This window comes from Mercurialis annua, linkage group LG1-X (assembly GCF_937616625.2).
Source record: "Mercurialis annua linkage group LG1-X, ddMerAnnu1.2, whole genome shotgun sequence".
In the NCBI taxonomy this organism is placed as follows: domain Eukaryota; kingdom Viridiplantae; phylum Streptophyta; class Magnoliopsida; order Malpighiales; family Euphorbiaceae; genus Mercurialis; species Mercurialis annua.
The window spans coordinates 5,256,445-5,284,269 of NC_065570.1; the positions used below are offsets into that span (position 1 = coordinate 5,256,445).

The following is a 27,825-nucleotide window of genomic DNA, read 5'->3' on the forward strand; positions in this document are numbered from 1 at the left end:
TACCCTGCCTGTTAATCTTGTGAACAGTATTTAATATTCAATACTTGGGATGATAATTTTATGTACCTTAATAGTAATGCATCAGATGGTGATAATAGAAATTCATGAATAAATTTAAAAACCACTACATCAGAACTTAAACACTGATTATGGGAAAACACAGGTGAAATAATTTTTTTCAACAACATAGTAGTCAGGTCGCTTGCCAAAACTCAAGCATATTTGAATCATAGCTTATCTTACAATTGAATAAGAAGAGATGGGAAAAAAAAAAAAAAAAACTTTCACTATATAGTAAATACTTTGCAGCCTGCAAATCTTGTGTCACAAATTTCATCTTACACCAGCCAGATTGGAGTCTTGCATATGAAACATGGCATCTAGCTAGTTGTCCCAGCACTCTGAGAAACATATCAACATCAAATGGATGTTAGGGAAACTTGGCCAAAATTATATACAAAATGAAATAGCTTGATAATTGATAGTCATAGCATATGTGAAATGTGAAATCCCAATTTCGATAACATACTCTTATGAAATCTCATTCTTTCTATCTTATACTCAAGAAAACGTCTTGACCTGATTCCTCAATTTATAGACATACTAAAACTGTTGAGTGTGTGTTGAAAGATTCAGAAGTTTGACATCAGTATTCTTAGTTCCTCACCTTCTGAAAGTGAATTTCTTTTAGCTAATTAAATACATGATACAAAAAAGGTCACACGGTCACAATAATTGTACAGTGTCTGCTTCTTTATAGCACGAAAATCTAGTAAGAAGAACATTTTTTTTTTGCCAAGCAATAATTCTTTGATACTAGGTATAAATAACATAATGTACGAGTTATCCATTAAAAAAGTTGACAGTAGTACGTACCATTTGCATAGACATTGTTTCAATGGTGTCATTCAAATTGCTCTCCCATTCCCATTCATATTTGTGCTTTCCTGTTTGAACCCTCCATAATTTTGATGTAGTTACGTCTCCTTGAGCAAAAGTCTCCATTTTGGGACATTCTCTGATGATTACTTCTACTAAAGATGGGAAATTGAAGGTAAATCTACCTGAGCAGAAGCTTGTGAGCCGTGGCAAACCACTAAGTTCAAAATATTCTAACCGACTCAAATGGATCTCATCTTCAACTTCATCCGCTTCACTGGAAATTATTTCTTTTATCATTTCACATTTATTTATAACCATTCTTTCGAGTTGCACAAGACTTCTTGCAGTTGCCGGAGTCATCAGATTTATTAGACCGTGACATTTTGATACTTGTAGAACTGTTAGATATTGGAAAGATACTAAGGGTGAAACTAAAACTTTCAATCTGCCACATTCCACGACTTTAAGTATTTCCAATTGTTCAATAACCAGGGCTATTCGCGAGTTTTGCTTTATTAGGTGCTTAAGATTTGGCAGCTTACACAGTTTTACCGCTCTTAAATGTGCAAGAAATTGGTCGCCAACATCCACTTCATCAATGGTTATTTCTTCAAAAGAAGCATCACTAAGAACAAGCTGCTCCAGAACTCGGAGAGTTTGAAGGAAATTTGATGGCAAAACTGCTTGTTCACCAGGAAAATTGGTAAGCCCAATGCCTTTTAGTCTGCCCAAAAATGGGATTCCAGATCTTCCGGACCATATCTCTTTCACTATGTTCCATTCTACTCCCAGTGCAACTAAGTTTGGGAATGCAACCTAAAGAAGAAAAACGGTGTATTTAATAAAAGAAATAAGCTGATTAAATAGCGATATTTCATACTTCGGGAATAACATATAGTTAGTCCATTACTTGTATTAAATATAAAAATATTTTTACTTGAATTTATATATTAACTCTGTAATTAGCAAAACCGATTTTTCAGAATTTCAAAATTTAACTTCTAATATTAAAAAAATTAAAAATAACGTTAAAATTTAATTATAAATTCTCTAACTTTTTCAATAATTGAAGTAAAAAAAACAAGTTTGAAGCTAAAAATGACAAGAAAAGCCTAAGGAAGCTAATAAGTATTGTATTGAGGTGAAAAATTAAAAAAAATTGGCTAAAATTGCAACGAAATGTTGCAATTAGACTATTATTACAAAAATTAAAAAGTTGGATAAATTTACAGCAATCTGCAAAGGTTTGGATTTAATCTATCATTAGGCCTTCATTAATTATAGGTAATTTAATAAAATATTCCTACTATTCCTTTTTAATTTTTTTTACAGAAAATTACTATAGAGTTGCTATATTTAATGCTACTATGAGGGTATTTTGATAATTTTATTTTAAATTAAATGACAACTTTTTCTATTGTTACACAATAAAACAGTCTCTATTTTTCTATCTTTGAGGGAGTATGTTATAAATTATAAATACAAGAATGCTATGAATTGAAGAGGGAAATTAATGCTAAAATAAAAAATGGTCAAATGGAAAGGAGTGTTTATCTCATGCAACTGATATATCATGTTATATTTATAACAAGTCGGTGAGAATTTGCAATAAGAATCTTTAATTATTACTTATTCTTATTTATCATTAAATACTTCAACATGGTTAACTCCCCATTGGCTTGTTACACAAATAATATGACACAACTATGTGGACTGCTAAAAGTTAAGGATTTAGGTGAATAATCTTGTTTCATTCTTGTCATTTAATTTGTACTTTTGCATCTGATCCCGTATATAGATTATTATCGTATAACATTTTCTTGTTTTCACCATAACTTATGGTAGAAACCATCTTTTAATAATTGGTTTTATAATTTTATATGGGTATTATTTTATTAATTAATTTTACTCGTTCAATGCACGAGTATCGACCTAGTAGTTTATAAAAAAAGAGTGTTAGAATTTTAAACACGTTTTTAAAATGAAAAGGAAATGCAAGATGCAGAACAAAAACCTAACCTTAAGGCAGTCAACATGGGCGTTATTGTCGATATCAAGCTGTTCATTTTCCAGCCTTATCTTCAGATTTGGACAGTCATGTACGCTGATCTTCTTCAATGAAGGACATATGATCTCAGACAATACTCCTTCTATCATGTGACAATTTTTCAAATGTACCGCTTGAAGTTGCACTAGAAACAAGGACTCACTCTGAGTAAATGCATACTTCAAGCTGTTACAGTTTTCCACTTTGAGCACTGTAAGGTTTCTCAAGTCCAAAAAATTTGTAGGATTTTTGTTCCATAAACTTCTCAACATAGGTAGGTCAATTAAGTGAATCTCATATAATCGAGGCAGCAACCCAACACGACCTTCATCTGCAGACATTCCTTCCAAGTCGAATACTTCTTCCATTGATCCACAGTCTCTTACTTCCAAGCTTGTTAGCTTGTTCAATGAGTGCAATAGATTGGCTGATAGAGCTTTTGGGAATGATGCGCACCTGTCCACTATCAGAGTTTCCACACTAAGGAAGCGCCGCCCCAGGTTCCGGTCATGCCAGTGCTCTTTTAGAGCAGGAAACTTGGACACCTTGACACGACTTTCATCCTATTAATACCAGACATTTGAAGTTTTGCACGTAGGTACATAGTTAGATATGAAAAAGTAACACTAACACATTTAAATTAAAGAAATTCGAAACAAATACACACACCCCTAGTGGTAGGAGACGCTCCACAAACAGATATGAGATGGTGGCGTTAAGGGTTCCCTCCCAAAATTGATCATCTGGTGAATCTTTAAACTTTCCGACCACCGACTGTAGCTTTGGTGTGCTCAAGACTCCGGTAGAAAAAATCTCCATCTGAGGGCATTCAACAACTAATACTTCTTCTAATAATGGGAAACTAAAGGCATGATTCCCCCGGGTAAAGCTGGTGAGACACTGTAATATCTGAAGTTGCAATGTTTGCAATTTGTTAAAAACCACCTCATCCTCTGTCTCATCTCCATCGTTTTCCACCACTTCAGTCATCATACTGCACTCCCATAAGCTCATTTGGGTGAGGTTTACCATAGTTTTTGCAGTCGAAACTGTAAACAAACTTTTCAAGTTATTACAGTGATTCACTTCTAGAGCCCCTAAATTTCGGAAGGATGATGTTGATTGCACTATTTTGCTTAAACTATAACAGCTATCGATTGTCAGACTCTCAAGATATTGAGTAACTGGTTTCAATACGGCGTCTTGCTTCCATATTTGCTTTAAATCAGAAGCATCAGATATTGTCATACGTTTCAGCGGCACATAAACTGCATCCTCATCTGAGAATAGCTCTTCTAAAGAACTATGGTCAACAACAAGTTCCTCCAGATTGTATAGTGTTTTGAGGAAACCAAACAGAACAGTGACCGATTCAGGCATTAAGTCTTTCAATGTAAGTACTTTTAGTTTTGAGAAGCAATTGGCAAGAGATTGACCAATCTGTATTCTAAGCAAATCACTGTGGTGCAGTGTCAATTGCTCCAAGTTGCGATTAAGCTGCATGTGGCAAGATATCAAAATTTTAAAAATAACATGTCCATTAATGTGAAAGATATTTTAAAAATAATATCTCTAAACAGTCATATAAAAGTTAAAACTCAATAATAAAATGACCTAATAAATTTATTACCCGAATAGATCAATTAATAGAAAAGAAATGGTTACCTTTTCAAACATAAAAAAGGGTTGGAATGAGACATATTCTTTGTTGTCACCTCCTCCATCACCATATGCTTCTTCTTCTGAACCAAACATCATTGCACTATTACATTGAATCAACTTCAAACATTTCAACTTTGGCCACTCCACCGCTCTATGCCTCTCCGGATAGAAACCCTTTAAATTCAATAGCCGGTCAAGTACAAGAGAAGTGAGTTGAGGAAACTTAAAATTAGGGTCTGATCCTGCGCTTTCACTTTTCGCTACAATTCCCTCTACTTTACCACACCTTTCTATTGTTAAATTTTGAAGCTGAGAAAGGCCTGTAGCTATGGACGTTGGAAATATACTTTTCATATCCCAACAAGATTCAACTTCCACCGACTGTAGTTCTTGGAAAGTAAAACTTGTTGGTGGATTATTACTCCATATCGTCTTTAATTTTTTAAGGAAGGAGATTTGCAATTCCCTAAGCTTAAATTCTACAACAACATCCGTGTCTTCTTCAGCGTTTGATTCTATGAATTGAAATATTTCTTGCAATGAATCACAATAATGAATTCTCAACCTCTCTAGTGTATGGAATCTAGACAAGTCATGAGGTGGAAAAACCGTTAATAGCTTATGACAATCATGAATAACCAAGACTTTTAGTTTGGAGAAAGAATTAGGCATGAGCTCAGTATGCCATATGTTTTCCAAGTTCTTTATGTCGACAAGCCCCAATGTCTCTAACTTAGGAAATCCAACCTGAAATACTATTTCCAGTTATTACAAACAATAACAATAAAAACGAAAAAACGAAAAACAAAGACATGAATGAAATAAAAGAAAAAAGAAAGTCACCATTCCATTAAAGAGAAATTGCGTTTCAGAGTTGTTGTTCGCCTTTAAGTTAACTTGTTGGGTACCGGCAACAAAGGTATTCAAACCAGAGCATTTATTAATAACCAATTCCTCAAGAGACTGAAATTCAATTGGATGCCCAGTGCAGAATCTACTTAACTTTGGAAGACGTGCAAGCGTCAACCTTTCCAGTTTAGGGAAACATATTCTTGCCGTCTTCTCTGTTTCATCTACAGAGTCCCCTGTGACAACTATCTCTTCAATGAAATCACAATCTCGTATCTGAATATGTTTGAGCTGTGAAAGACTTTTAACCATTGAGGATGTAAATAAATTTCGCAAATTATGGCAGCTCTCAACAGCCAAGCTTGTTAAATTTAAAGATGTTATGGAGAGGTGGTCTTGCCATATCTTTTTACAACAAACTGATTTTATTGTAAGATTCTCCAAGTTAGGAAGAGAAACCTGCAAACAGGAATTACAATAAACTAGGTCGATGCCCGCATACAATGAACATGAGTTAAAATAGGTTATTAAGTTAGTTAGTTAGTAGTTGTGTGTTTACAGTATTAAAATATAAGGAATTTATAAATTGAAATTGCCAAGAGATCAGTGCATAGACATACCAGTCCGCTGAAAAGTGATAGTGGCTCACCCTCTGATGACACACCTTCCTGAAGTGCTGGATCATCAACTGTCAAAGATTCTAGTGGCACCTTCGTTTTGTTGCATAAGCTTCTGAGCATGGGTAGATTGTTCAGTTTCAAAGAGTATAACTGAGTCAACTCAACATTAACACTTTCTTCTTCATTATTGCAGCACAACAAAAACAGAGTCGTTAATCTCTCACAATTTTTGATTTTCAAATCTTTCAGTTTGCTGAAAGACATTGCTGTTAGCCGGCCATTACAAAGGGTCTCCAAGCTCGATAGGTTTTTCAGAAACAACGACTGTAGAATGGGAAATGCCGGACATGAAGACGACTTTGTTGAATTGACAATATGCTGAATCGTAGGATCATTCTGGACATGAAGATGTTTCAATTGACAAAAGCCATCCCCATCAAGATCATACAGCACACTCTCAATTCCCCAGACTTCATCTAAGTATAGATCATCACTTTCCTTCAATAACTTTAGTACCCCTTGCTTTGAATAAATGCTTGTCCTAAACTTGAGCTTGAATATTCTTGAGCAATCACTATTCACTCCCGAGCCCCAGACATCTCCTATAACTATTCTGTAATTCTGCAATCCTTTGAAATTGAAGAAGAAATACTTTGGTATCATCTCGAGATCTAAAACTTGCATTTCCAGAGTTGTTAAGTGAGATAAATGCTCCAACTCTTCAAGGCTTGCATTACCGTCAGCCTCCCAGTGTATAAAGTTTCTCATATACAACTCTTCTAACATAGTCAACTTTGAGAAGACATTAGCAGGAATAACTTTCAATTTGGAGCAATTGCTCAAATCTAGAATCTTGAGCCGAGTCAATTGCTCTATTTCTTTAGGAAGCTCAACCATATAGGCATCAACAAAACTCAGGACCTTCAATTGCTTAAGCTCTCCGATGACAGATAACTCATCCAAATGACAACTATCTAAACACAAGGTTTGCAGGTCTGCTAGGGACTTGATGGATGAAGGAAGGCACCCCATCCTCATTCCTGTAAAATCCAAAACTTTAAGCTTCTTCACTCCCTCAAAAAATGAATCAGAGACTTCTAAAGAAATATCTTCAGTAAGGAGCAGCAACAGCTCTGCATTTTGACATTCAAATTTGAAAGTTTCTGAATGAGATCCGGTAAAATTCTGAAAATCACAAAACGGCAAAGAAATTTTAGTGCAATCCTTGTTTGGCAATTCCGTCAAATTGCTTCGACATATATATGCATGTTTCTCTGTGCATGCGATAGACAAAGCAGCATCTAGAATGATGTCGTGCATTTTGACATATCCTTCCATGTCACCTTCTAATAACAAGCAGCGATCTTGAAGTTTATTGATCAAATCATTTGCTCTGTTTCTTGCATCAACGACAGTAGGCCTCCCATTAAACAAATCCAGACCAATACAATACCTCAATAAGAACTCAATATGAATGTTAGATTGTCCACCCAGAGCACAAAGCAAGAAAAAAGATTTGATTTCATCACCAATCAGTTTGTTGTAGCTTGACTTTAAAGATTCGTGCACTTTGGAGTCTATTTCTTCATCCTTAAAGTTGGACAGTTGCTTCAATTTCTCCTTCCACATACCCAACTTCTTACAATCCCGCAAGTCCCCCGCAACAAGTTTAATGAGCAGTGGCAGTCCTGCACATTTTTGGACGACTTCAATGGCAATGGCATCAAAGTCTGGATCTTTCGCATGAGGGACAGTCCTTGCAAACATACTGCAAGCCTCTTCCTGAGTTAGAACTTGAAGCATGAATTCTTTCTGCGCATCCATATCGCGTAATACACGTTTATCCCTTGAAGTCAGCAGTATTTTGCAATCTTTGCCATCAGCTCCAGTCGGTATTCCAATCTCAAGCAAATCAATTTCCTTCCAGATATCATCAAGAATTATAAGAATTTTCTTCCCTTTAATCCTCTTAAAGAGTTGTCTTGCTTGGACAAGACTATCCTCAACATCGAATTTCACATCCAGGACACTAGCAATTTTCTTTTGAATTTCTCCGAGCTCGGGTTTTTCCGATACAGCAACAAAAACGACATCGTCGAACAGCTTCTCTTCTAAAGCGAGGCCATGGAGCTGCTTTGCTAGTGTGGATTTTCCCACACCGCCCATACCCCATACTCCGACCCTGTTGAGATTAGGATCCTTAAGAGCCTCCATAACTTGCTTCCGAACGGACAACCTCGATTCAAGTTGTTCGGAATGGACAACAGACGGATCAACATGCTGCTGAGGACGGGGACGGCAGGAAATTGGACGGAGACGGAGATCCGCTTCCTGCTGTTCCAGCTGCTCAACTGCAGAAGCTTTCTCCTCTGCTTTCTTGCTGAGCTTGTAGCGGGCGTTCAAATCGGGACAGAGTCCCACAAAACACCTCTTCTTGGCTGCTTCGTCTTGGGCATTGACAAGCACCTCAGCCTCTTGAATGGCTGTTTCTGAATGAGACAGCCAGTTTCGAACATCCTCATAGACATCTTCCCCATTTCTTTCAACATCACTAACGGAGTCCTCTAGCCTGCGTCTTTTGTCCCTCAACTTAGCGGCCAAATCTTGGAGTCTGTGAACCTTGGCCCTGTAGGTGAAGGGATAGCTGACCCTCCGCTTGATGGGGAGAACAACGTAATTTACAAATGGGTCCTTGCAGATTTCAAGGAAGGGTGAAAGAAGAGCTTCAGCCATAATTCTTTTGATAGAAAAGGAATAATACTAAGCTATAATACATTATTAATTACATCCATTATTGACATTAATAAATAGAGTACGGGGTTTCCACTGCCGGTGATCATTTTTACTCTCATTGTATTACAGTCTTTTCTAATTGTATGTAAATTACACCGTCAACGACGCGGTTAAAAGAAGAAAAGAGAGTGAAAGAAAGCAAACAAACAAACCTCTTTTAAATTCGAGCTTGGGCCCGGCTGATCGGCCGTAAAGACTTGACTGCCAGGTTGAATCGAAAATGATTGAGCTTCAGTTGAGAAAGTTTCATGGTGGAAAAGTAAGAGAAAAGGGAACTATTCAGAAGTTACAGTGAAACATAGAGAACGAAAAATATACACTTCATTTGTTGTGTTTTATCAAAAACTTACTTTTGTAAACAAATTAAAGTCTGGTTACTGGTACAAATATAATTGTAAAATTCAATTTTGGTAATAAATTAAACATACACGCAAAACATGAGATTTCCAAACAAAATTAATATTTTAAGAATTTATTTTATTTTATAATAGAATTTATATTTAGGTAAAAAAGTACAAAAAAATCTTCATAATTTTTGCAAAAATATATAATAAAACACCACAAAACCCAAAAGTCTCACATTGCTAAAGAGAAAAAAAATCACAAGCAGAATTTTATAAAAAGGATAATAGTCTTATTCCTTGATTTTTTTTATGCATATTTATTACACTGGAAACATTTAACTAACTTAAGCATCGGAGTGAACTCGGACTCAAAATCCAAACTTTCCCACTTCCTTTTTTTCTGAGTCTATCTCACGTAGCCCACTTGTTCAAATGACACGGCCATATCCGCATCTATCCAAAACGATCATAAACCGTCTCTTTGGATCCATCAATACACATAAACTCCTAAACTTTTTTGGGTACAAAAAACCCTCATTGTTGTAAAATTAAACAATTAAACTCTTTTTGAAATAAATCATTTTGTTAATTATGGCAGTTGATGGAGTTAAATTTATTAGAAAAAAGTCTAAAAATAACCTTAATAATTTTAATAATTTTCAAATTAAACCTTTTAAAATTTTAAATTAGAAACTCAAATACACATTTATCTTTTTAATAATTGTATTTTGTCCCTTCGGGGACATCCGATAATTTTATTTTGAAAAACAAATTAAAAAAAAACGTCTCCAGAGGGACGAAGTCCTCTTCGTCTAAGACAAACCAGAAAAGAGCTTATGTCTGGTTCGTCTCATTTGTTTTCAGAGAACATACACGGTGGTTTTCGGGATGGCGGCAGTTTTCAAAAAAGGTCGTCAATTTTCAGAATAGGTTTTAATTAGATTATATTAAGTTTAATTATTTTTACTTGATTTAATTGGGTTTTTATTGATTTAGTTAACGCTTAATTAGGTTTTATTAATTGGATTTTGATTAATATAATTAGATTTAATTAATTGAGTTTGATTGGTTTAATTGTGTTTTATTGATTGAATTTTCTTTGATTTAATTGAGTTTTAATTGATTTAATTAGATTTTGTTTGGTTGGGTTTAGATTGATTTAATTAGGTTTGATTAGGTTGTAGTTGATTTAATAAGAATTTTAATTAATTGAAGCTAATTAGGAAGAACGGGGTGAAAGAGTGTTAAAAATCATAAATTTTAAATTAGTAAATATTTTAAATATTAAAAAAATTTTGAATTTTTTTCTAAAATCACATCATTAAAAACAATTTATAACATTATGGACGAAAGAGTTTAAATTTCAATTTTGAAACAACGAGGGTCTTTTAGTACCCAAACAAATCTAAAGGCTTATGTATAATTTTAAAAAACTATAAGGGTTTTTTTATAGCTTTTGCCTTATATTTATATAATAAGATATTTATACACAATAAAATTATGAATTACTTTTTTTGGTTTGTGAGCAATGCCAAGCAATGGACGAAAATCAGGAATTGTGGTACCATGGACTGACTCTACAAGCGGAGGCTTCAGGACAAAGTACAGTTTTGGGGTGGGGTTCAATTTAATTTTATAATTTTGCTCAATCCATACTCTTAAAACTTATCCTATTACCAAAACTCATCCAAATAAGTATCCAAATTACCTCAGGCAAGGTAGAGATTACACTAACAATTGTATAAATACACAAGTCTAATTTTATATTCAAATTGCACAACCAATGAACTTAGAGACTAACTTTATGAACTTGGAGCAGGTGTAGAATTTTGCTCCGAAGAACCAACTATTCCTTGGAAGGCTTCGATGTCCATGGTCATATCATCGTCGACAACAGCCTCTTGTACCTCCGTCATAATTTCATCCACATCCCCTGCCATAGGTTCAATCCCATTTTCAACTAAAATAGCTTGCAGTTGTGGTCCTTCATGTTGTTTATTTGGTTCATCTTGCTTTTGCATTGCTTGTGGATACGGATCCAAACAAACAGTTAATATAGATGTGACCAACAGATTCTGGAACAATATCAAATATGTTAGTAAAGCTAGGCATCACAAATATAGCCCAAATCGTGCAACAAACAGGAAATGATGTGGATGTAGATGCAACAGAAGACTGCCTAAATTAGGCACCATAAACATAACCAGATCAGCAACCAGGCAGCAGATTAAAAAAATACAGAAGATACAGGGAAAGAATTGAAGAAAAGCAAGAAAAGGAAAAGATATCAACGGAAGAGAGAAGAGGGGGTTTGTCGGGAACTCCAAAAACACAATTCTAATAGTATGTTTCAGTTCTTAGATAAGAATCACCTAGACCAATTACGGGATTTAGTAACCAACTCTTAACACCTATTAAACAAGCTAAATGAAATGAAACCCATACAATTTTACTTCATGGTTGACTCCGGTTTATCTGTAAAATTTCAAGCTTAATTTCAAACAATTCACTTCAAAACAATTGAATAGAGGTACTGCTGATTGCATATATCTTAAGGAGTACCAACTCTTAAATTAACTGAGTTTGTATCATGCTGATTAATTCACCAAATGGTGTCAAAGTTTTAGCAACACACCTTTTCTAAAGCTAGGGCAAGCTTTGAGAGAATTGGATAGATACTTCTAGCAGACAATAGGATCTGTCAACCAGAAAACTGCACACAATTAACATAATATTTAAATTTATTTTTAAATTAAAAGGACAGACAAATAGAAATCAGCAGAGTGGCAGTATTGTTAGATAATGATAATTACCCATTCACACGTCTTCTGTATTACACATTATCACTCTCTTGCTAATAAAATAATCCCTAATTTATAAGGAAGACACATAACAAAAATTTAATAAATACATGGAGTCTATAACTTAGCTATGTAACCACTAAAACAGTTTTAGAATTTAGATGAAGAGATAATTGCCATAAACAATTTCCACATCTAGAGCAATAACTCTCAAAAAGTAGCAGTCAGTGTACTTCGCTGCTTCATGGAAACCAAAATGCAAAGCAGATAAAAATTATCAGCATCCATGCTCAACCATATCTCTTATAGATTGCAAAAGACTAAAAAAAAATCGCAAGAAAGTCCACAGCATTCAGAATAAAGAGATTCTAAAAAAATGTTTTTGTTAGAATCCATGCATTTTTCAAACTTCATATGAACGGAAGGGACTTTCTTCGATAAACAAATTTGTCAAATAACCTAAATACACAGATCAAAGTCTAATGTATAGCATCGTCAGCGCTCATTGTTTAAAAAAAAATCACACTCTACATTATGCAATTTTGACAAATGCTGCACATCTTCCCTGATTTACATGATATTCAAAAGTAATAGGTTGCAAGTGAATCACAATATTGTATTTGTATGATTTACAGAGACTAAGGGGTCATGTGGCAGTTGAGAAACCCAACCAATATATATGTTTACTGTTTAGTCATATAGTAAACAAAGAAAGGAATGAACTAGAGAGAGAGAAAGAAGTACTATTTAAATTAATTACCTCACAAAGCCTCTGCAGGGTAAATGGAGGACCTTCATAAAAACTATGAAGAGCTGCAAATAGAAAATCTTATAAAACAGTTTCACCCAAGAAGAAAGGAAGAAATATGTAAGAATACGCACCAAGCCTATCAAACAGTGTAAAAGGAGTTGTTAAATATACTTATGGGCACAACATAAACCCAAACAACGATCCTAGTTACTCCGGACTTTGCAAGTAAAGATAAATCATATATGGCATTACATGTTCCCTTTTCAGCATCATTGCTCGCTCCAATAATATTACAGGACCTCCTTATTGAAAAAGCATAAATAACATTTTGCCAATGGCAGCATCGGAAAATTGTGAGCTTGAAACAGACGGCATAATGTTTGACAAGATCATGTATCGACAACCTAAACCAGAAAACATTACTAACCACAAATATAGAACAAAGCTTATGATTTTCAAATCACTTAGCATCAGCTCCCCGTGACAAGATCCCTACAATTCAACTAAAGCCATAGGCCTAACATTTCCGTGTTGTTATTGAATGAGCTGTTGTTTCAGGTTCCTAAATACAAAGAACTTGCTAAGCAATGAAAAAAAATAAAGCATTAACACCATTGCTTCTGAAGTGTACAATCCAAAGCATTTTGCATGGTCATGTGCAAGCGTCAATTCACTCATGTCAAATTCAGTATTCTAGCATGAGACAGGGCATCATTACCCATCTTATAATTCACAATTTCAATTGCATTTGTTAGCTAGAAAGGACCGACCTTCATCCAATCTTTTCACCAGGTATGGATAAGTTTCTCCTAATTTAGCATTCTGCTCCTCGATAGTCATTTTTGCTTCAGGATACTCTGATAGAACCTTTTATGAATTAAAAAAAGAAAAGGTAAGTGTGGATATCATCATTACGGAGCAAATTATGCAGATAATTACATGCATATTTATCCTAATAATGTGATACATGTAAAAGTGAGGGATAAAATTAAATGAAATACGAAACATACAAGCTAGCATACCTCCCCATACCTGCTTCAGATGGAAGGATATCATGTTCTTCAATTTTTCCCAATCATGCCTACAAGAAAATGAACGGAAAAGCATACGCATAAGCACAAAATCTATGTAATAATATGCATTTTTCCGATTTTCACAATGAACTCTTCCAGTTGTGTTAGGGTATTTACGGAAACTATACCAAAATTTTCCCGTGGAGGCAATAATTTCAAGAATGCCTCTAACTTCGTCGTCAGAAAACCCTTTAACTTCTTCGTCGGCAACCACAACTTTGAGTTCTGCACCTCTAAACACAAAAATGCAATTTCAATGTCTGCTGCGTCAATTCAACTTAAGCAGCTAACTGAAGACCAATTCTTATTCTATTTTTCAAAACTAACTGTTTTTTGCTATCTATCTAACACGAACGTCAAAATTAGAGGCAGTTAAATTTTCAAAAAAAAATTAGGGTACTATCGATGCGCTTGCTTACTCGTGATTTAAGGAATTAGGAAGCGGAGTATCTTCTTCGCAATGATCGGCCTCCGTGGATAAAGCGGTTGGTTGATCGGAATTTTCAATTGACGGCGTGGCCATTTCGGAGATTTTCTTTTTCGCCAGCTAGCTACTATCTGTATTATGGATATTTTTTACAAATACCCTAGTTGCCGTTCAATTTGGATCTGCTTTTTTGCAGAAGCAAAGCCATATCAGGGTGTTTGTGAAAATATGTTAGTTAGACCGGGTTATAAGTGTAGTTTTAAATTGTTGAGGGATTAGATTGTAATTGAGCAAAGGACCGTCTCGTTTCCTGAATTTGTATGTTATAATGAAGGGTTAATTACTATCTCCATGAGTTTGTATGAAATACTACTACTTCTTCCATGAGTTTTAAAAACGACTATTTCAGCAAACTAAATTTTTTTCATAGAGGGAGGTTTTAGTTAAAAAAAAAATATAAAATGTTAGGGAGAAAATGGTCGTTTTTCAAAATCCATGAAAAAATAGTATTTCGGAACAAAGTTCATGGAGTAATAGTAATTAACTTTATAATTAATGCATAATGTCTTAAAAACTTGTGACCTTTTAACCTCTTTCAATTCTACCATTATGATGATGTTATAAATTCGTCAATTTTATCATATTTCGTATATTTCGATTTTAATTGTACCCTAAAAAATCAAATTAACTTCTTTTCACTTAAATAACATTCAAAAAAAATTCATACTTTTTAAATAGACATTAATATTATAGCTAGTACAAAAAATACGTTTTTCCTCACAAAATTTACTATATATTATAGATTAATTTAAATAAATTTAATATATAAATAATTAATTTTTTTGTATAAAAAAATGTTAATCAAAAATTGTTGATTCGACCGGTTCATCTTTCCTATAGGGAAGACAAGCTTATTCGTCCAGATCTGGACAAACCAAATTTGGCTCATCTTCTACCATGGAGGCGAGCAAGGTTTGCTCGTCTTCCTCGTGAAAGGCGAACAAATCTACTAGTCTTCTTGCCTGTCTTTCATGAGAAAGACGAGGAATAGCGAGTAAAGAAGATTTGCTTACCGTTTTCCATGAGGAAGACGAGCTGAGTTGTTCATCTTCTATGGAAGACGAGTGACGGCAGGTTTAAAGACGGGTTTGAGGGCGGTCTGTGGCGGGTTCGAGAAAAATGGTGACAGATTCGGCAATCGGAAGTTGACCAATGTCGATTTTTAGTTTATTTACAAAATTAATTTTAATTTGATTATGGTTTTTTGTTAGTTTTTAGAGATGACAGATTTATCTATACTTTTTCGAATGGAAAAGAATGTAATATTATCATTAAACTTAGTTAGTTGAATGATTTTATCATTGAAATAAAAGAATTGTCAAAATTGAGAAAATGGGATACAATCGAAATCGAAATATGCGAAATAGCGTAAAATTGACGAATTTTCAATGTGAGGATAAAATTGAAAATGAGCTAAAAGATCATGGTTTTTAAGGCATTAGCCTATAATTAAATCCTAACTCATGAAAAATATTACAGTCACGTTGTTTTTAACTTATTTATAACTTTAGAAAGACCCCTAACTCACACTTAGTTGTTTTAATCAATTGAAGATGATGTTCTTTTTATTTTTAGGTCAATTAATATTTAAATTATGTAAAATGAATTAAAATATGTGATGAAGAGTTAAATAACCTAAAAATATAGAATATTAAATTTAATTAAACTAAAATAAAAAAATAAAAAATAATTGTATTTGAGTTAATCGAATTTTTTTTAATTATATGTGAATTAAATTAAATTTTAATTTATTTAATTAATTTTTTTGCCTTAACTGTCCAACATCAAAATTGTACAAAATGACTAAAATATTAATAAAAATAAAAATAGAGTACCTTATTGTTTGATTTTTAAATAAAAAAAAAACTTAAATATAAGTCATCACCTTCAACAATTTTTGAATAAACAGAAGCGGGAAAAATAATATTCATCCATTTCACTTTCTCGCACATCAATTTTCAAAAATATCTTTCTCTCTCTAAAAATTTCCGCGTAAGAGATTCAGTTCTACATTCGTACATATTCTAATTTTTTTCCTTCTTCATCAATTTTTTTCTGGCTTCTGCTACTCCATTCAGGTCTTGTATATTTACATTATTAAGCTTTAGTTTTGCACATTTCTTTATTTAATTTATATAATTATGCATTCATTTTCATGGAAATTCACAATGCTGCTAAAGAAATTAATGACATTACTCGAATAATTGGATTAGCTACAGTTAGGGTTTTACTGCAGACACTGTTGCTTATTAGAAGTAAAATTGATTGCGAGTATACAGTTTAGTAAACAGCTGAGCTTTAATTTTTTTGGTTTAAATGCCAGATTTGAATGCAAAATTTGATGCTGTTAATTCTTTGATTTTTAGATTAAAAAATGGGAGTGGAAAACTATCATGTCATAGAGTTAGTAGGTGAAGGCTCCTTTGGCAAAGTGTATAAAGGAAGGCGCAAATTCACTGGCCAGGTTAATTTTATTACTGTTTTATGTTTGATGTGTTTTTTTATTTGAAGTTTAATGGATCAGTTTGTTAAATGCTGTTTGATGTGTTTATTGGCAGACCGTTGCGATGAAATTTATCATGAAGCATGGCAAAAGTGAGAAGGATATACAGAATTTGCGACAAGAAATTGATGTAATCGTTTTTTAATTTGTTTTCTTATATAAGTTCTTGTGATTGATACCTTTTGATGTTTAACATTCTCAACTATATGTGGCAGATTTTAAGAAAGTTGAAGCACGAAAACATTATTCAAATGCTTGATTCGTTTGAAAGTCCTCAAGAATTCTGTGTTGTCACGGAGTTTGCTCAGGTAACTGTCTCTGAGTAACTTATGGATGCTAAAGAATTGTTTACTCTAATGCGTAAATTTTTATCAAATTTGATGAAATGTAGGGTGAATTATTTGAGATACTTGAGGATGATAAGAGTCTTCCCGAAGAACAGGTTCAAGCAATTGCAAAGCAGCTGGTACTACCCTCTACTATGAGTAAATATGAGTTTTTAACTTATTTCATTTCCCAAATGTGTCAGTCTGTTTCATCTTGCAGGTAACAGCTCTACATTATTTGCATTCTAACCGTATAATACATCGAGACATGAAACCACAGAACATTCTTATTGGTGCCGGTTCTATTGTTAAGGTTAGACATGATCATGTAACTATATTATTTCACGGTACGAGTTACAAAATATAAAAGAGCTAGTTTATTTGCTAAAATACTATCGTAAGTGTGCAACTCTTGTAGTTCATGAAATGCATCTCTTGATGGCACAACTTACAGAATCATTCATTGTAGCTATTAAGATAATTTCATATGGTTTGGCCGACACATGTTTCATAAGTTAATATTATTTCATCCCACACAGAGTCCTGTATTTTGATTGTTGTAACTTATCTTAGATGCTAGTTTTCCCACATCTCTTCACAGAACAGTGTAGGTGGTTGAAATCTTGTGAATTCTTCTTCTTATCTGTCACAGCTATGCGATTTTGGATTCGCACGTGCCATGTCTGCAAATACTGTGGTTTTAAGATCTATTAAAGGTTTGGCTGAAATCCTTATGACTAGCTTTCAATTTGTAGATTTTCCCGCTATTGCTGAGTTTTGCTTCTATCCATGATTCTTCAATTTGTATTTATTTCTTATGCCAGGGACTCCTTTGTACATGGCACCGGAATTGGTACGGGAGCAACCGTACAACCACACTGCTGATTTATGGTCCCTAGGAGTCATATTGTATGTACACTGACCCTTTTAGAAAAAATGGCCTCTGGTGATGCCATACAATTATGTAACACTATTTCAGTGTGATTTACATTCTATTGCCAAAGGATCCAACTTTGAAATATAATTGATATTGAAAATAAAACACATACGTTTCAGAAGCCCTTAAAACTATCCTCTTTCAATAATTATACGACCATTCATTCAATATTTAGTTTAATTATTGTTCTCTCTTCTTTTTGCTCTTTATATTTCCTTATTCTTGGTCTATCTTTGCTTTTCATATCTAAGCAGCTTAACTGTCATGCCTCCCATAGGTACGAATTGTTTGTTGGCCAGCCTCCTTTCTATACAAATTCAGTTTATGCTCTCATCCGACACATTGTTAAGGTGCATTTTTGCTCAAATATATCTAATTCTGTTCTAGTTTAAGATATTGTCTGTGAAAGAAGGAGCTAATCAGATATGTGATACCCAGGATCCTGTAAAATACCCTGATGACATGAGTCCAAACTTCAAAAGCTTTCTGAAGGGCTTGCTCAACAAGGTAATTCTACGCCTGCCCTAGACGACTGATTTCAGTTATTATTTCAATTTCAGTTTACCTAGTTTACCTGCAAAACAGGTACCACAAAATCGATTGACTTGGCCTGCACTCCTTGAACACCCATTTATTAAAGAAACTTTTGAGGAAATGGAAGCGAGGGTAATGTTATTCTATACATACTCCTACTCTTGTCTAACTTCTCTTATTCAGCATCTATAAAATACATGCGCTTACTTCAGAATATTTTTCCAAAATCTCTTGTCATATGTCAAGTTCTATAACATCTGAAAAATATATGCAGGAAATGCGTGCTGCGACTATTGCAGCCAGGGGATGTGATGCAGCATGGAGGGGTGAAGCAAATAACATACAGGCACCGAGTGGTTTGGTTGATTCCAGCCCTGAGGGTATGCCTTCACAAGACATTTGATAGTCCTACATTTTAATTTTTACTGTTAAAATACTAAAGGCTACACTACTGTAGGTAAAAGCAATCCTGTTTCTGCTCCTGACAACTGTAATACTCCAAAGCTTCATAGTGATTCTAAACTATACAGTCCTAATGCAGCTACAGGAAATCCTTCACCATGTGAGGATTTTCCTGGATTTACAAGTCCTAGTGATGTTAAGCAGTCAGGTAAGTAATTATTGCCATGAAGTGCAAAATGTAGATGCATTTTTTCTTCTGATTTTCTGTTATAGGCATTTTGTGTTTCTTCAATTCATAAAGAAGTAAAGATAAATACATGTATTTTAGAAATTCAGACAAACTGAAATGTTGTGTTTGGCTTCATTGTTTCTTTCTTATCACAAATATAATGCCTTGGCCTTTTTCTTTATTAAACAATAACTAATGAAATTTGTATTGCTTAAAAAACAGATCTGGCCTAGATTTGACTTGGATTTAATGCACATTTCTCTTTCCTGATATTTTACGCACAGTGAATTTACACTGTCTGTTTGTTTTAGTTATATCCAGTAAACTCTTCTAATAGAGGGACAAGGATGGTTGTGGGTTGGGCCTGAATTTTCTTATGGCAATTCTCTGGTTTCTCTCGTGCTTAATGACTGTATGTTCATTGAGGCATAAATAGAAGTAACATTGTAGTCATATAAGTTTTTAGTATTTGTGTTGTCATGGCTGTGTTTTTTTTGTTCTGCCTGTGTTTTGTGTACACTACTCGGTCAATTATATTTATATTCATTATCATTAGAAAGTATTTAACTTGTTATTTCCAAAATTGTATCTTTGCATTTGTATGAGACAACTGATACTACGTTTGTGTCTCTTCAGGTTGCCAGGCATTAGACAGATTTGAAAACAACTCTCGCACAGTTAAAGGTGCACAAATAATTGGTCAAGATAATGAAGCATTAACTCTTATTTTACTACCGTTGAAAAGATTGTCAAAAGAATCCCAGCATTCTTGCAGGTGAAATTTGGTAACATTTCTGTTGATAAGATGGCTAATCTTGTTCTTTTCTTTTTTGCAGCTTAGGCAAAGAAAACTCTAGTTTGTAGTATGATTAAGCTAAATTGCTTTATATATGGCATACAAACAAGTCTTTTAAACTAAAGAAAAGACTGCAAGAGGATATGATTAAATTTGAATATTACTTGCTTGCTGAAACTTGCAATTGGGCATAATAGCACTGAAACTTTCTGTTATGTACTTATACTAAATTTAAAGCCATATTTACCTATGACTCTCTTCGTTTTTCTCCCAAAAGAAATATCATAGATTGCATAGTTTCGATCATTTATTTTCACATTTGGGGTTGACTTAAGCGTTTTAATGAAGTTATGAGATGATGGTTTTTGTTTATTATTAAACAAAATATAAGGCGGAGAAGGGAAAAATGCTACTATGGAGAGATTACATATCTTTCAGCCCCCATTTTTAATGCAGTTAATAATACAGCTTATGCACTAATGTTGTTAGTTTCGCAGTATCACTCTACATCCAAGATCATTTCCACTAGTAGGACTTGACACAATAGTCTTTGATCATACGAACAACAAAAGTACAATGAATTCTCATGTTCCTTAAGTTCAGATATTTTTTGGCATTCTCAAGGCCTGGAAAAGGCAGATTTGGTTGCAAATTAGCATTTAGGATGGTTATGACACATTAAGCTTGTGTTCTAACTTTGTTGCTGTGTCGAAGGATAAGTCATTAGATTTTCACACATGAAATGCTTTTATACATATTACATAAGTTTTGCTACAATTTAGTGATCTATTTGGTTCAGTGCTTTGTAAATTTAGTGGAATTTGAGATTAGCCTATGAATGTTTTATTTGATAGATTAACCTGATATTTCAGGGATCAAGACGTTTCCACTTTAAATCAGGCTCTGAGAATTCTTTCAAACTTAGCTGCAGCTAGTGCCATTCAGTCTAGCGGGTTACTTGATGACATTTTAAGTGAACTTCTGGACTTTGCTGCTTTAATAATCAGCTTGAAAGCCTTGGAACTTAATGATTTGACTGCAAAGGTATCACATCTAGGATTCAATGGGAATGTCTTCAGTTTTTCAGTGTCCAATATATTTCACGCCTCTATTTTAGTAATATTTTAAATTATTTGTGACGGGATTTTGGGTTGATAACATTATCATGATTGTGACTAGGTCTAATTATGAGTTTTATTCAGTAAGATATTTGTTGGAGTTCTTCTTTCTTCTATGCTGTATGCCTTTTAGAAAGCCTACAAGAGGGACTGCAACATTGTTGAACATACTCATTTTGAAGTTCATGACAAGGAAACCTCATTCAATTTTTCAGAAATATTTTAAAATTTCCGAGTATTTGAAGCTAAACTTGTTTTAGAGCATGGAAACTCTTGCAAATACTGTTTTTCCAAACCTGTTTCCACAATTTGATGTTTCTGTTTAGTGCAACCTTTCTTTTCTTTTCCTCAGAATTATCCTCTCTTCTCCCTTTTGGAATTTTTGATTTTCATCCACTTCTTTTCTTAATTCTGCTGCATAAAAGAAATTATTTCAAATTGGAAAAGGCTAGTTGTCATTAACATAACTATGTAGCCTTTGCTGTCTGATTGACATTTGGTAGTGATTGATATGAGTTTTAATTATTTACAATGTAGAGTTTTGCCATTATGAAGCTATTATTAGATAAGAAAGGTGGCATTGGAGCTGCATATTTCACACACTGGGTTGCCTTACTTGAAATCTTTGTACAGGTATGTGTTATTATTATTTGCAAAAATTGTCATTCTCAAATTTCAATTTTTATGATGATATGGTCATATTCATATAGGTTATTAATTCCAACGAGGACAATTCTGGAAGAATTTTGTATGAGGCCACTGGATGCGTCGTAGTTGTGTTATCGACAGTTGCTCAGAACCTGAAAGCAAATTCAGGCTCTGAAGCAGTTTCAAATGAAACTATGAAGAAAATTTTGGATCATGCTAAGACATGTGGATTAGTTGAACATTTGTGCTTTTGCTTAGCAACATGTGGATCAAGTCTAATTTCAGGCTCTTCAAATATTTTGCGTGCTGCTTGCGAAGCATGTAGAGCTATTTGGTCACTGATAGATGCAGCAGAAACTCTTTTCAATAAAGGAACTGTATCTTTATTTCCATTAAATTCACTTCGGAATCTCTCTTTAATGAGACTTGACATCCGCAACCAGGAACAAGGTTCTCTGATCGGGCCAGATTCAACAAGACTCGTTGATGCTGTGACAAGGGCATTCCTTAAATCAAAAGCTGTGCAAGTGGCTGTTTATTATTGCCTTCGTCAACATCTAGAGGCTGTTCTTGCTGCTAGTATTCAGGTGCTATTCTCATGTTATTAGCTTTTGATATTGTTTTGTTTCTATCTTGATTGAAGCTTTAATGGTTTTTTATATTGTTTTGTTGCTATTGTTATTGAACCTAAATTATTTGAAAACTATGCTATCTATTAATTTCTGTTCCTAATAATTATTGAATATTTGTTTTACTTTCTTTATACTGTTTCAGATTCTGTCAAGGTGCTGTCTGCATAATGCAATTGTTCCCGTTATTCTGTGTGGTTTGCCTAGCTCTCTTCCTGTTACGACTGTTGTTAGTGGTGGAGGCGATGGAACAATTGTTTCCGAGATCTTTTCCGTTTTATCCTTATGTGCTTCATCTCCTAACAAAGATCATCAAATGGGTGACGCAACTAATTTCAAGAGTAAACTAGTGAATCCTTCTGCTCTGATCTTGCACGCATGCCTAATCCTTGCTACAGTTGCTCAATGTTTAAAGTCAACTGGAAGAAGATCTGCGCTATTTATGCTCACTACCTCTCCGAAGAAGCAACTATCCCGGCTTTCTATTCTTGCCCATCAGTTTTCTCAAGATGACAGAACAAAAAGTTCGTTGCAGCCCCATTGTGCATCTGCCATGCTGGCTCTTGCTTCCATTTTATCCCTTGAATGTGGAGCTTCTGTCGAGTCGTCTATCTCTGAAATAGCACTACCTTTGATTCCTCGTACTGGTACAATATGTGAACACCTCAAGATTTCAATCGGAAATGAAATTGAAACAGGCCCTAGTAATGCAGATGGTATTATATCATGCTGGCATGGCCTTAGGGACGGATGTGTTGGCTTGCTAGAATCAAGATTGAAATGGGGTGGGCCATTAGCTGTGCAACAGTTATGTGCAAGCGGCATCCCTCTGCTTCTTATTGAGTTGCTAACCAACAGCCATCTGACAACTTCTCCTCAAGGAATGGACAACACAATGGATCGCATGGGATTATCGCCTCTTGGGGTTATTTGGACAATATCCTCAATATGCTACTGCGTTCCAGGTGGAACCTCAATATTTCGCCAAATTTTAGTCAGGATTGAACACATTAAGCTCATTTCCGAATTGATATCTGATGTTCACCTCAAGCTTGTCAAGCACTGGGGTGGGCCAGGTGGAGGAAAGGATGGCGTCAGAGATTTAATAAATTCAGTAATTGATCTTTTGGCGTTTCCTTTTGTTGCTGTACAGAGTGCTCCTGGTTTGCCATCTGCTTCTGCATCTGTTAACAGTGGGTTCCTTCTGAACGTGGCTTCACCTGGTGGGAGAATAGCCATGGAAGACAAGGATATGGTTAAAGCAATCGAGGAAGATATGGGAAAGTATCTTAAAATCCTTTTGGAGGTTAGATGAACTTTATTGCATTCTTTCTTTCTTTTTTATTCCTGGAGAAAATACCATTTTAGAAATGACCTGTGGATTTAGGATTATCTTGTCATGCAGCCATATTGAACCAGCTACTTCAAAAGAAGTTTCCTGGTGTTAGCATATCACTGTCAATTTGTTTATTGCTGACCATTTTCATCTGAAGCATATCCAAATAATCTCTAGCTTTGCCTTTCGTTTTAAAATGATAACAATAAAGTATTTATTCAGACCAAAAATAGTATAACTCCTAAATGTTTTTTCTTATATTTATTTTATGGCTACCAAACTGTTCTAGGTGGGAGTGCCTGGCATCATTCTTCGATGCTTGGAATACTTGGAGTTAAGAGATCTGGGAAGGCCTGTTGCATTTCTGGCTAAAATGGTAGGACACCGACCTCTTGCTGTTCACCTTGTGGGCAAAGGGTTGTTGGAACGAAACCGAGTAAGAAGATTGCTCGATACCTCTAGTCCTAGAGAGGTCATGCTAGATGTTCTGATGATCGTATCTGACCTAGCTCGCATGGACAAGGTCAGATTTCTTGGTCTTCTACAGTTCTTTCTTTATAATGATTCATTGAAATAATAACATGCATGTGCTTAATAATCAAAAAAGAAACATGCATGTGCTGGCCACTGTAAGCTCGGATATTAGACTCTCTGGGTCACTAAACTTACCTATTATTACAAAAAGGATACTAGATTTTATTTTGTTACAAAAAGGTCACTGAGTTATACCTTTTGTTACAAAGGGGTTCACCCATGTAAAACGACGTCGTTTTTGCTGACAAGGCAAGCCAAAATTACAAAAAGGTACATAATTCAGTGACCTTTTTGTAATATTAAGTATAATTCGGTGACCTTTTTGTAATTTATGCGAAGTTCATTATCCTTTTTGTAACAACATAAACCTTTTTGTAATAGAAGGTATAATTTGGTGTCCTTTTTGTAACAAAATAAAATTTAGTACCTTTTTTGTAATAATAGATAAGTTCGGTGATCCAGGGAGTTTAATATACCTGTAAGCTCAGATGAGTGGCCATGACTTTTGGCTTTAACTACATTTTTAATATCCTATCTCTATTCTCAAATTGCTTGAAAAATAATGTGCGCGAACAAGTTACAGGTTGCTATCAATCTTATTCTTAAATAAATTCAAACATTCTAAATCTATGTTTTTATTTCCTTTTTTACCTTTGATAAAAAATTTTATGTTCTGTTGTCCCTACAGCTTCTTTTTCTTCATATATTTTTTTGCTTTCTAAATATTATCTGTTAAACTAGTTAGTCTCTTCTGGATTGAACGTTTAGATTATAGCTTGTATTAGAATCAATCTATTTTGTGTTTATCTTATGTCTCCATGGCTTCATTAAAAATGTTAACAATTTTGCAAGATTTTTTTTTTTTTTACCAAAGTTAGAATTCATTGAAGAGTCGTATAACAAAATTTAAATATATTCCTATTCTAACAAATAATTATGAAATGGCAAAATATACCAGAAAAAAATTAATCGAAATGAGAAGAATCAAACTGAGAATTCCGCTAATGGACTCATAAGAATCAAAACTAAACATTAAAACAAGCACCAAAATGAATTTTTTAAGAAAATCTTCAACTTTCCTTAAGTTAAAGGATCTCAATCAAATCAATCTTTTTTTACATGCAAGCCAAAAAATCTCTCAAAAATCTTGATCGGACAAGGATCATTCACATGCAAATCAAAAGACCCAAAATTGAACCAAATATAGAAGAACCTCCATCTTTGTAGTTCTTATTGAAGAAAAACTAACTAAAACTATTTAAATATATATGTAAAAGGTGGAGGAGGTGATTTTCCGGCCAAAAAGGCTAAAAACCACCTCCTCTAAACTATGCATTTTGAGTTTTTTTGAGAGAGATGGGAAAGGTTTTGTTTGTAGAAAGAGAGGAGAAAGAAGAATTATTGCAAGAAATAGTTTGTTACACTTTTGGCTTTGATGCCCATCAAATTAATGCACTACTTTCATCACTAGAAAACTTATAATATGTTGGCAAGTTTAGGTGATCCTGTCTTAGAAATGTGATTGACAACAGAAAATGATAACAATTTTTGGTGTTCAGGGTTTCTATGACAACATTAATGGGACTCCTATACTGGAATTCTTGAAGGAGTTTCTTGTACATGATGATCCTAATATACGTGCGAAGGCTTGCAGTGCTCTAGGCAACATGTGTCGCCACAGCTCTTACTTTTATAGCTCACTTGTAAGTACAGGGGATGAATTATACAGTATAAAATAATTTTCTTTAAGATTTACGCTTAGACAATGTGCTGCCATGAATAGTGCTGCTCGTTCTGACATTTTATTTATGTTTCTAGGCAAGACATCAGATAATAGGTCTTCTCATTGATCGATGTGCTGATCCAGATAAACGCACCCGCAAATTTGCATGTTTCGCTGTAAGATTTAAATCCTTTTATCTAAGGCGTTTTATTCGTAGTTTTAGCTACAATTGTGAGATAAAACAAGTAATCTTTCTCTTTTATGTCTAGATTGGAAACGCTGCCTACCATAATGATATGTTGTATGAAGAGCTGAGACGATCCATACCTCAACTAGCAAAATTGTTACTCTCAACTGAAGAAGATAAGACGAAAGCAAATGCTGCTGGTGCATTAAGCAATCTTGTACGAAATTCCAACAGACTTTGTGAAGACATTGTCTCTAAAGGAGCCTTGCAGGTTTGTCGAAAAAAGCCACAGGATACCGTTTTATTTACTGTGGCTAAAATGTAAGGGTGTGAAAAAATCAAACTGGTAAATCAGGTTACGTTCAGTTTGATATTATGAAAAAAGTTAGTTTTTCAGTTCGGTTCGATTTTCAAAAGAAGAAAAAAAGGTTAAGTTTTGATGTAAAATCAAACCGAATAATTCGAACTGAGAAAAGATCAAACCAACCAATTCGGTTTAAAAATACCATTTCTTTAAAAAAGTTAATTCAGTTCTATTTAAATCGAATGCACACCCCTAGCTTACCATCAGACTATGTCCTTTTATATTGTGGAAAACGCCATGCTGTGTGATGCCGTTCTATAATGTAGTGAAATGCCATAGGATGCCGTTTTATAATCCGACAAAAGGCCATATGATGCCGTTTATAACATGGCAATCTTCTGAAATTCAATGTGATTTGATCTTCATGTTTCAGGCTTTACTAAAGCTGGTTGCCGATTGTTCAGCAATAGCTCTGAATCCTAGCAGGAGAGATGGCGTAAATGAATCGCCCTTAAAGATAGCCCTTTTCTCACTGGCAAAGTTATGTGCACATGCACCCTGCAGACAATTTGTCCGTTCATCAGAGTTGTTTCCGGTCATTGGACGACTCCGGCAGTCTCCAGAGTCGACAATTGCCAATTATGCATCGGTTATAATCAGTAAAGTTGCTGACGCTTGAAGCAGCAGAAAGGGATTAGCAGAGATATATTATGTGAATCATTTTAGCTTAGTTTCCACTGAGCAGGTGATGGAGATTATTACTTGTAATCGTTCAGTGATTTGGCATAAATAGCTGAGATCAGTCGGAAATCAAAGGTAAAGCTTACAAATGAAAAAATTGCAATCCAGTGAACGTTGTAAGCCATGTTCGGTAATATTCTGTAAATGCATTCAAATCTCTTGTTAATAAATGTTATTTATTTATGGCTAAATTGTCTTAAAAATAGATAACCTTTACATTTGTTTTTTACTATATGCTAATGATTTTATTCAAATTATCATCTTTAACTTTCAACTGCATCACAAGATATTAAATTGACTATATTTTCACTCAGGATAAATTCAAAAATGTTCTTCAGATTTGACATATATTTTATTTACTCTTAATGTTATAAATGGTGCTAAATAGATCTCTTTCCCACAAATTTATAATAATGATTCTTTTTGCACTATTGATAAATTGAGGGTCTATGTAGAGTACATACCAAATATTAAGGACATATTTACATTTAACTTGAATGAAAAAAAAAATTAATTTAATATTTTAGAATGTAATTAAAAATTAAAAGTGTTAATTTGGATAAAATTGA

The 27,825-nt window shown here is 34.2% G+C and overlaps 3 protein-coding genes across 3 annotated transcripts; 1 reads left to right on the forward strand and 2 right to left on the reverse strand.

Annotated features, from left to right (window-relative positions):
• Positions 1–92: 92 nt before the first annotated feature.
• Positions 93–9,642, reverse strand: LOC130014652 (uncharacterized). Its single transcript, XM_050357606.2, has 9 exons — positions 9,613–9,642; positions 9,006–9,128; positions 6,061–8,751; positions 5,435–5,899; positions 4,595–5,338; positions 3,599–4,426; positions 2,902–3,492; positions 877–1,698; positions 93–401 (listed from the first exon to the last, which is right to left on the reverse strand). Exons 1-9 carry the CDS (start codon positions 9,640–9,642, stop codon positions 381–383), a joined length of 6,315 nt encoding a protein of 2,104 aa, XP_050213563.2. The 3' UTR covers positions 93–380.
• A 1,208-nt stretch (positions 9,643–10,850) lies between these two features.
• Positions 10,851–14,473, reverse strand: LOC126665363 (uncharacterized). The gene is made up of 7 exons (XM_050358141.2): positions 14,242–14,473; positions 13,951–14,055; positions 13,782–13,830; positions 13,520–13,616; positions 12,759–12,811; positions 11,833–11,895; positions 10,851–11,272 (listed from the first exon to the last, which is right to left on the reverse strand). The coding sequence occupies exons 1-7, from the start codon at positions 14,343–14,345 to the stop codon at positions 11,000–11,002; spliced, it is 744 nt and encodes a 247-aa protein (XP_050214098.1). The 5' UTR covers positions 14,346–14,473; the 3' UTR covers positions 10,851–10,999.
• A 1,722-nt stretch (positions 14,474–16,195) lies between these two features.
• On the forward strand, positions 16,196–27,439 carry LOC126664408 (serine/threonine-protein kinase TIO). The gene is made up of 23 exons (XM_050356781.2): positions 16,196–16,387; positions 16,676–16,773; positions 16,868–16,942; positions 17,028–17,120; positions 17,204–17,278; positions 17,359–17,451; positions 17,791–17,854; positions 17,963–18,047; positions 18,353–18,425; positions 18,514–18,582; positions 18,661–18,741; positions 18,884–18,989; positions 19,067–19,219; positions 19,877–20,015; positions 20,909–21,080; positions 21,692–21,787; positions 21,865–22,389; positions 22,577–23,737; positions 24,057–24,290; positions 25,861–26,004; positions 26,120–26,200; positions 26,294–26,482; positions 26,949–27,439. Exons 2-23 carry the CDS (start codon positions 16,684–16,686, stop codon positions 27,192–27,194), a joined length of 4,044 nt encoding a protein of 1,347 aa, XP_050212738.1. The 5' UTR covers positions 16,196–16,387; positions 16,676–16,683; the 3' UTR covers positions 27,195–27,439.
• The last annotated feature ends 386 nt before the right edge of the window (positions 27,440–27,825 follow it).

Bases quoted from the DNA above. Each gene is read 5' to 3' on its own strand.
- LOC130014652 (XM_050357606.2), bottom strand. From the start codon at position 9,642: ATGGCCGTGTCATTTGAACAAGTGGGCTAC. The intron at 8,752-9,005 runs GTTTGTTTGTTT...GAAATCTGCAAG, and splicing joins CAAGCTCGAATTTAAAAGAG to GACCCATTTGTAAATTACGT. The intron at 1,699-2,901 runs GTTAGGTTTTTG...TTTCTTCTTTAG, and splicing joins CCCATGTTGACTGCCTTAAG to GTTGCATTCCCAAACTTAGT.
- LOC126665363 (XM_050358141.2), bottom strand. From the start codon at position 14,345: ATGGCCACGCCGTCAATTGAAAATTCCGATCAACCAACCGCTTTATCC. The intron at 14,056-14,241 runs GTAAGCAAGCGC...TTTTGTGTTTAG, and splicing joins CCTAATTCCTTAAATCACGA to AGGTGCAGAACTCAAAGTTG. The intron at 13,617-13,781 runs GTATGGGGAGGT...AATTCATAAAAG, and splicing joins TATCCTTCCATCTGAAGCAG to GTTCTATCAGAGTATCCTGA.
- LOC126664408 (XM_050356781.2), top strand. From the start codon at position 16,684: ATGGGAGTGGAAAACTATCATGTCATAGAGTTAGTAGGTGAAGGCTCC. The intron at 17,855-17,962 runs GTTTGGCTGAAA...TTCTTATGCCAG, and splicing joins GGTTTTAAGATCTATTAAAG to GGACTCCTTTGTACATGGCA. The intron at 21,081-21,691 runs GTATCACATCTA...TTTACAATGTAG, and splicing joins TTAATGATTTGACTGCAAAG to AGTTTTGCCATTATGAAGCT.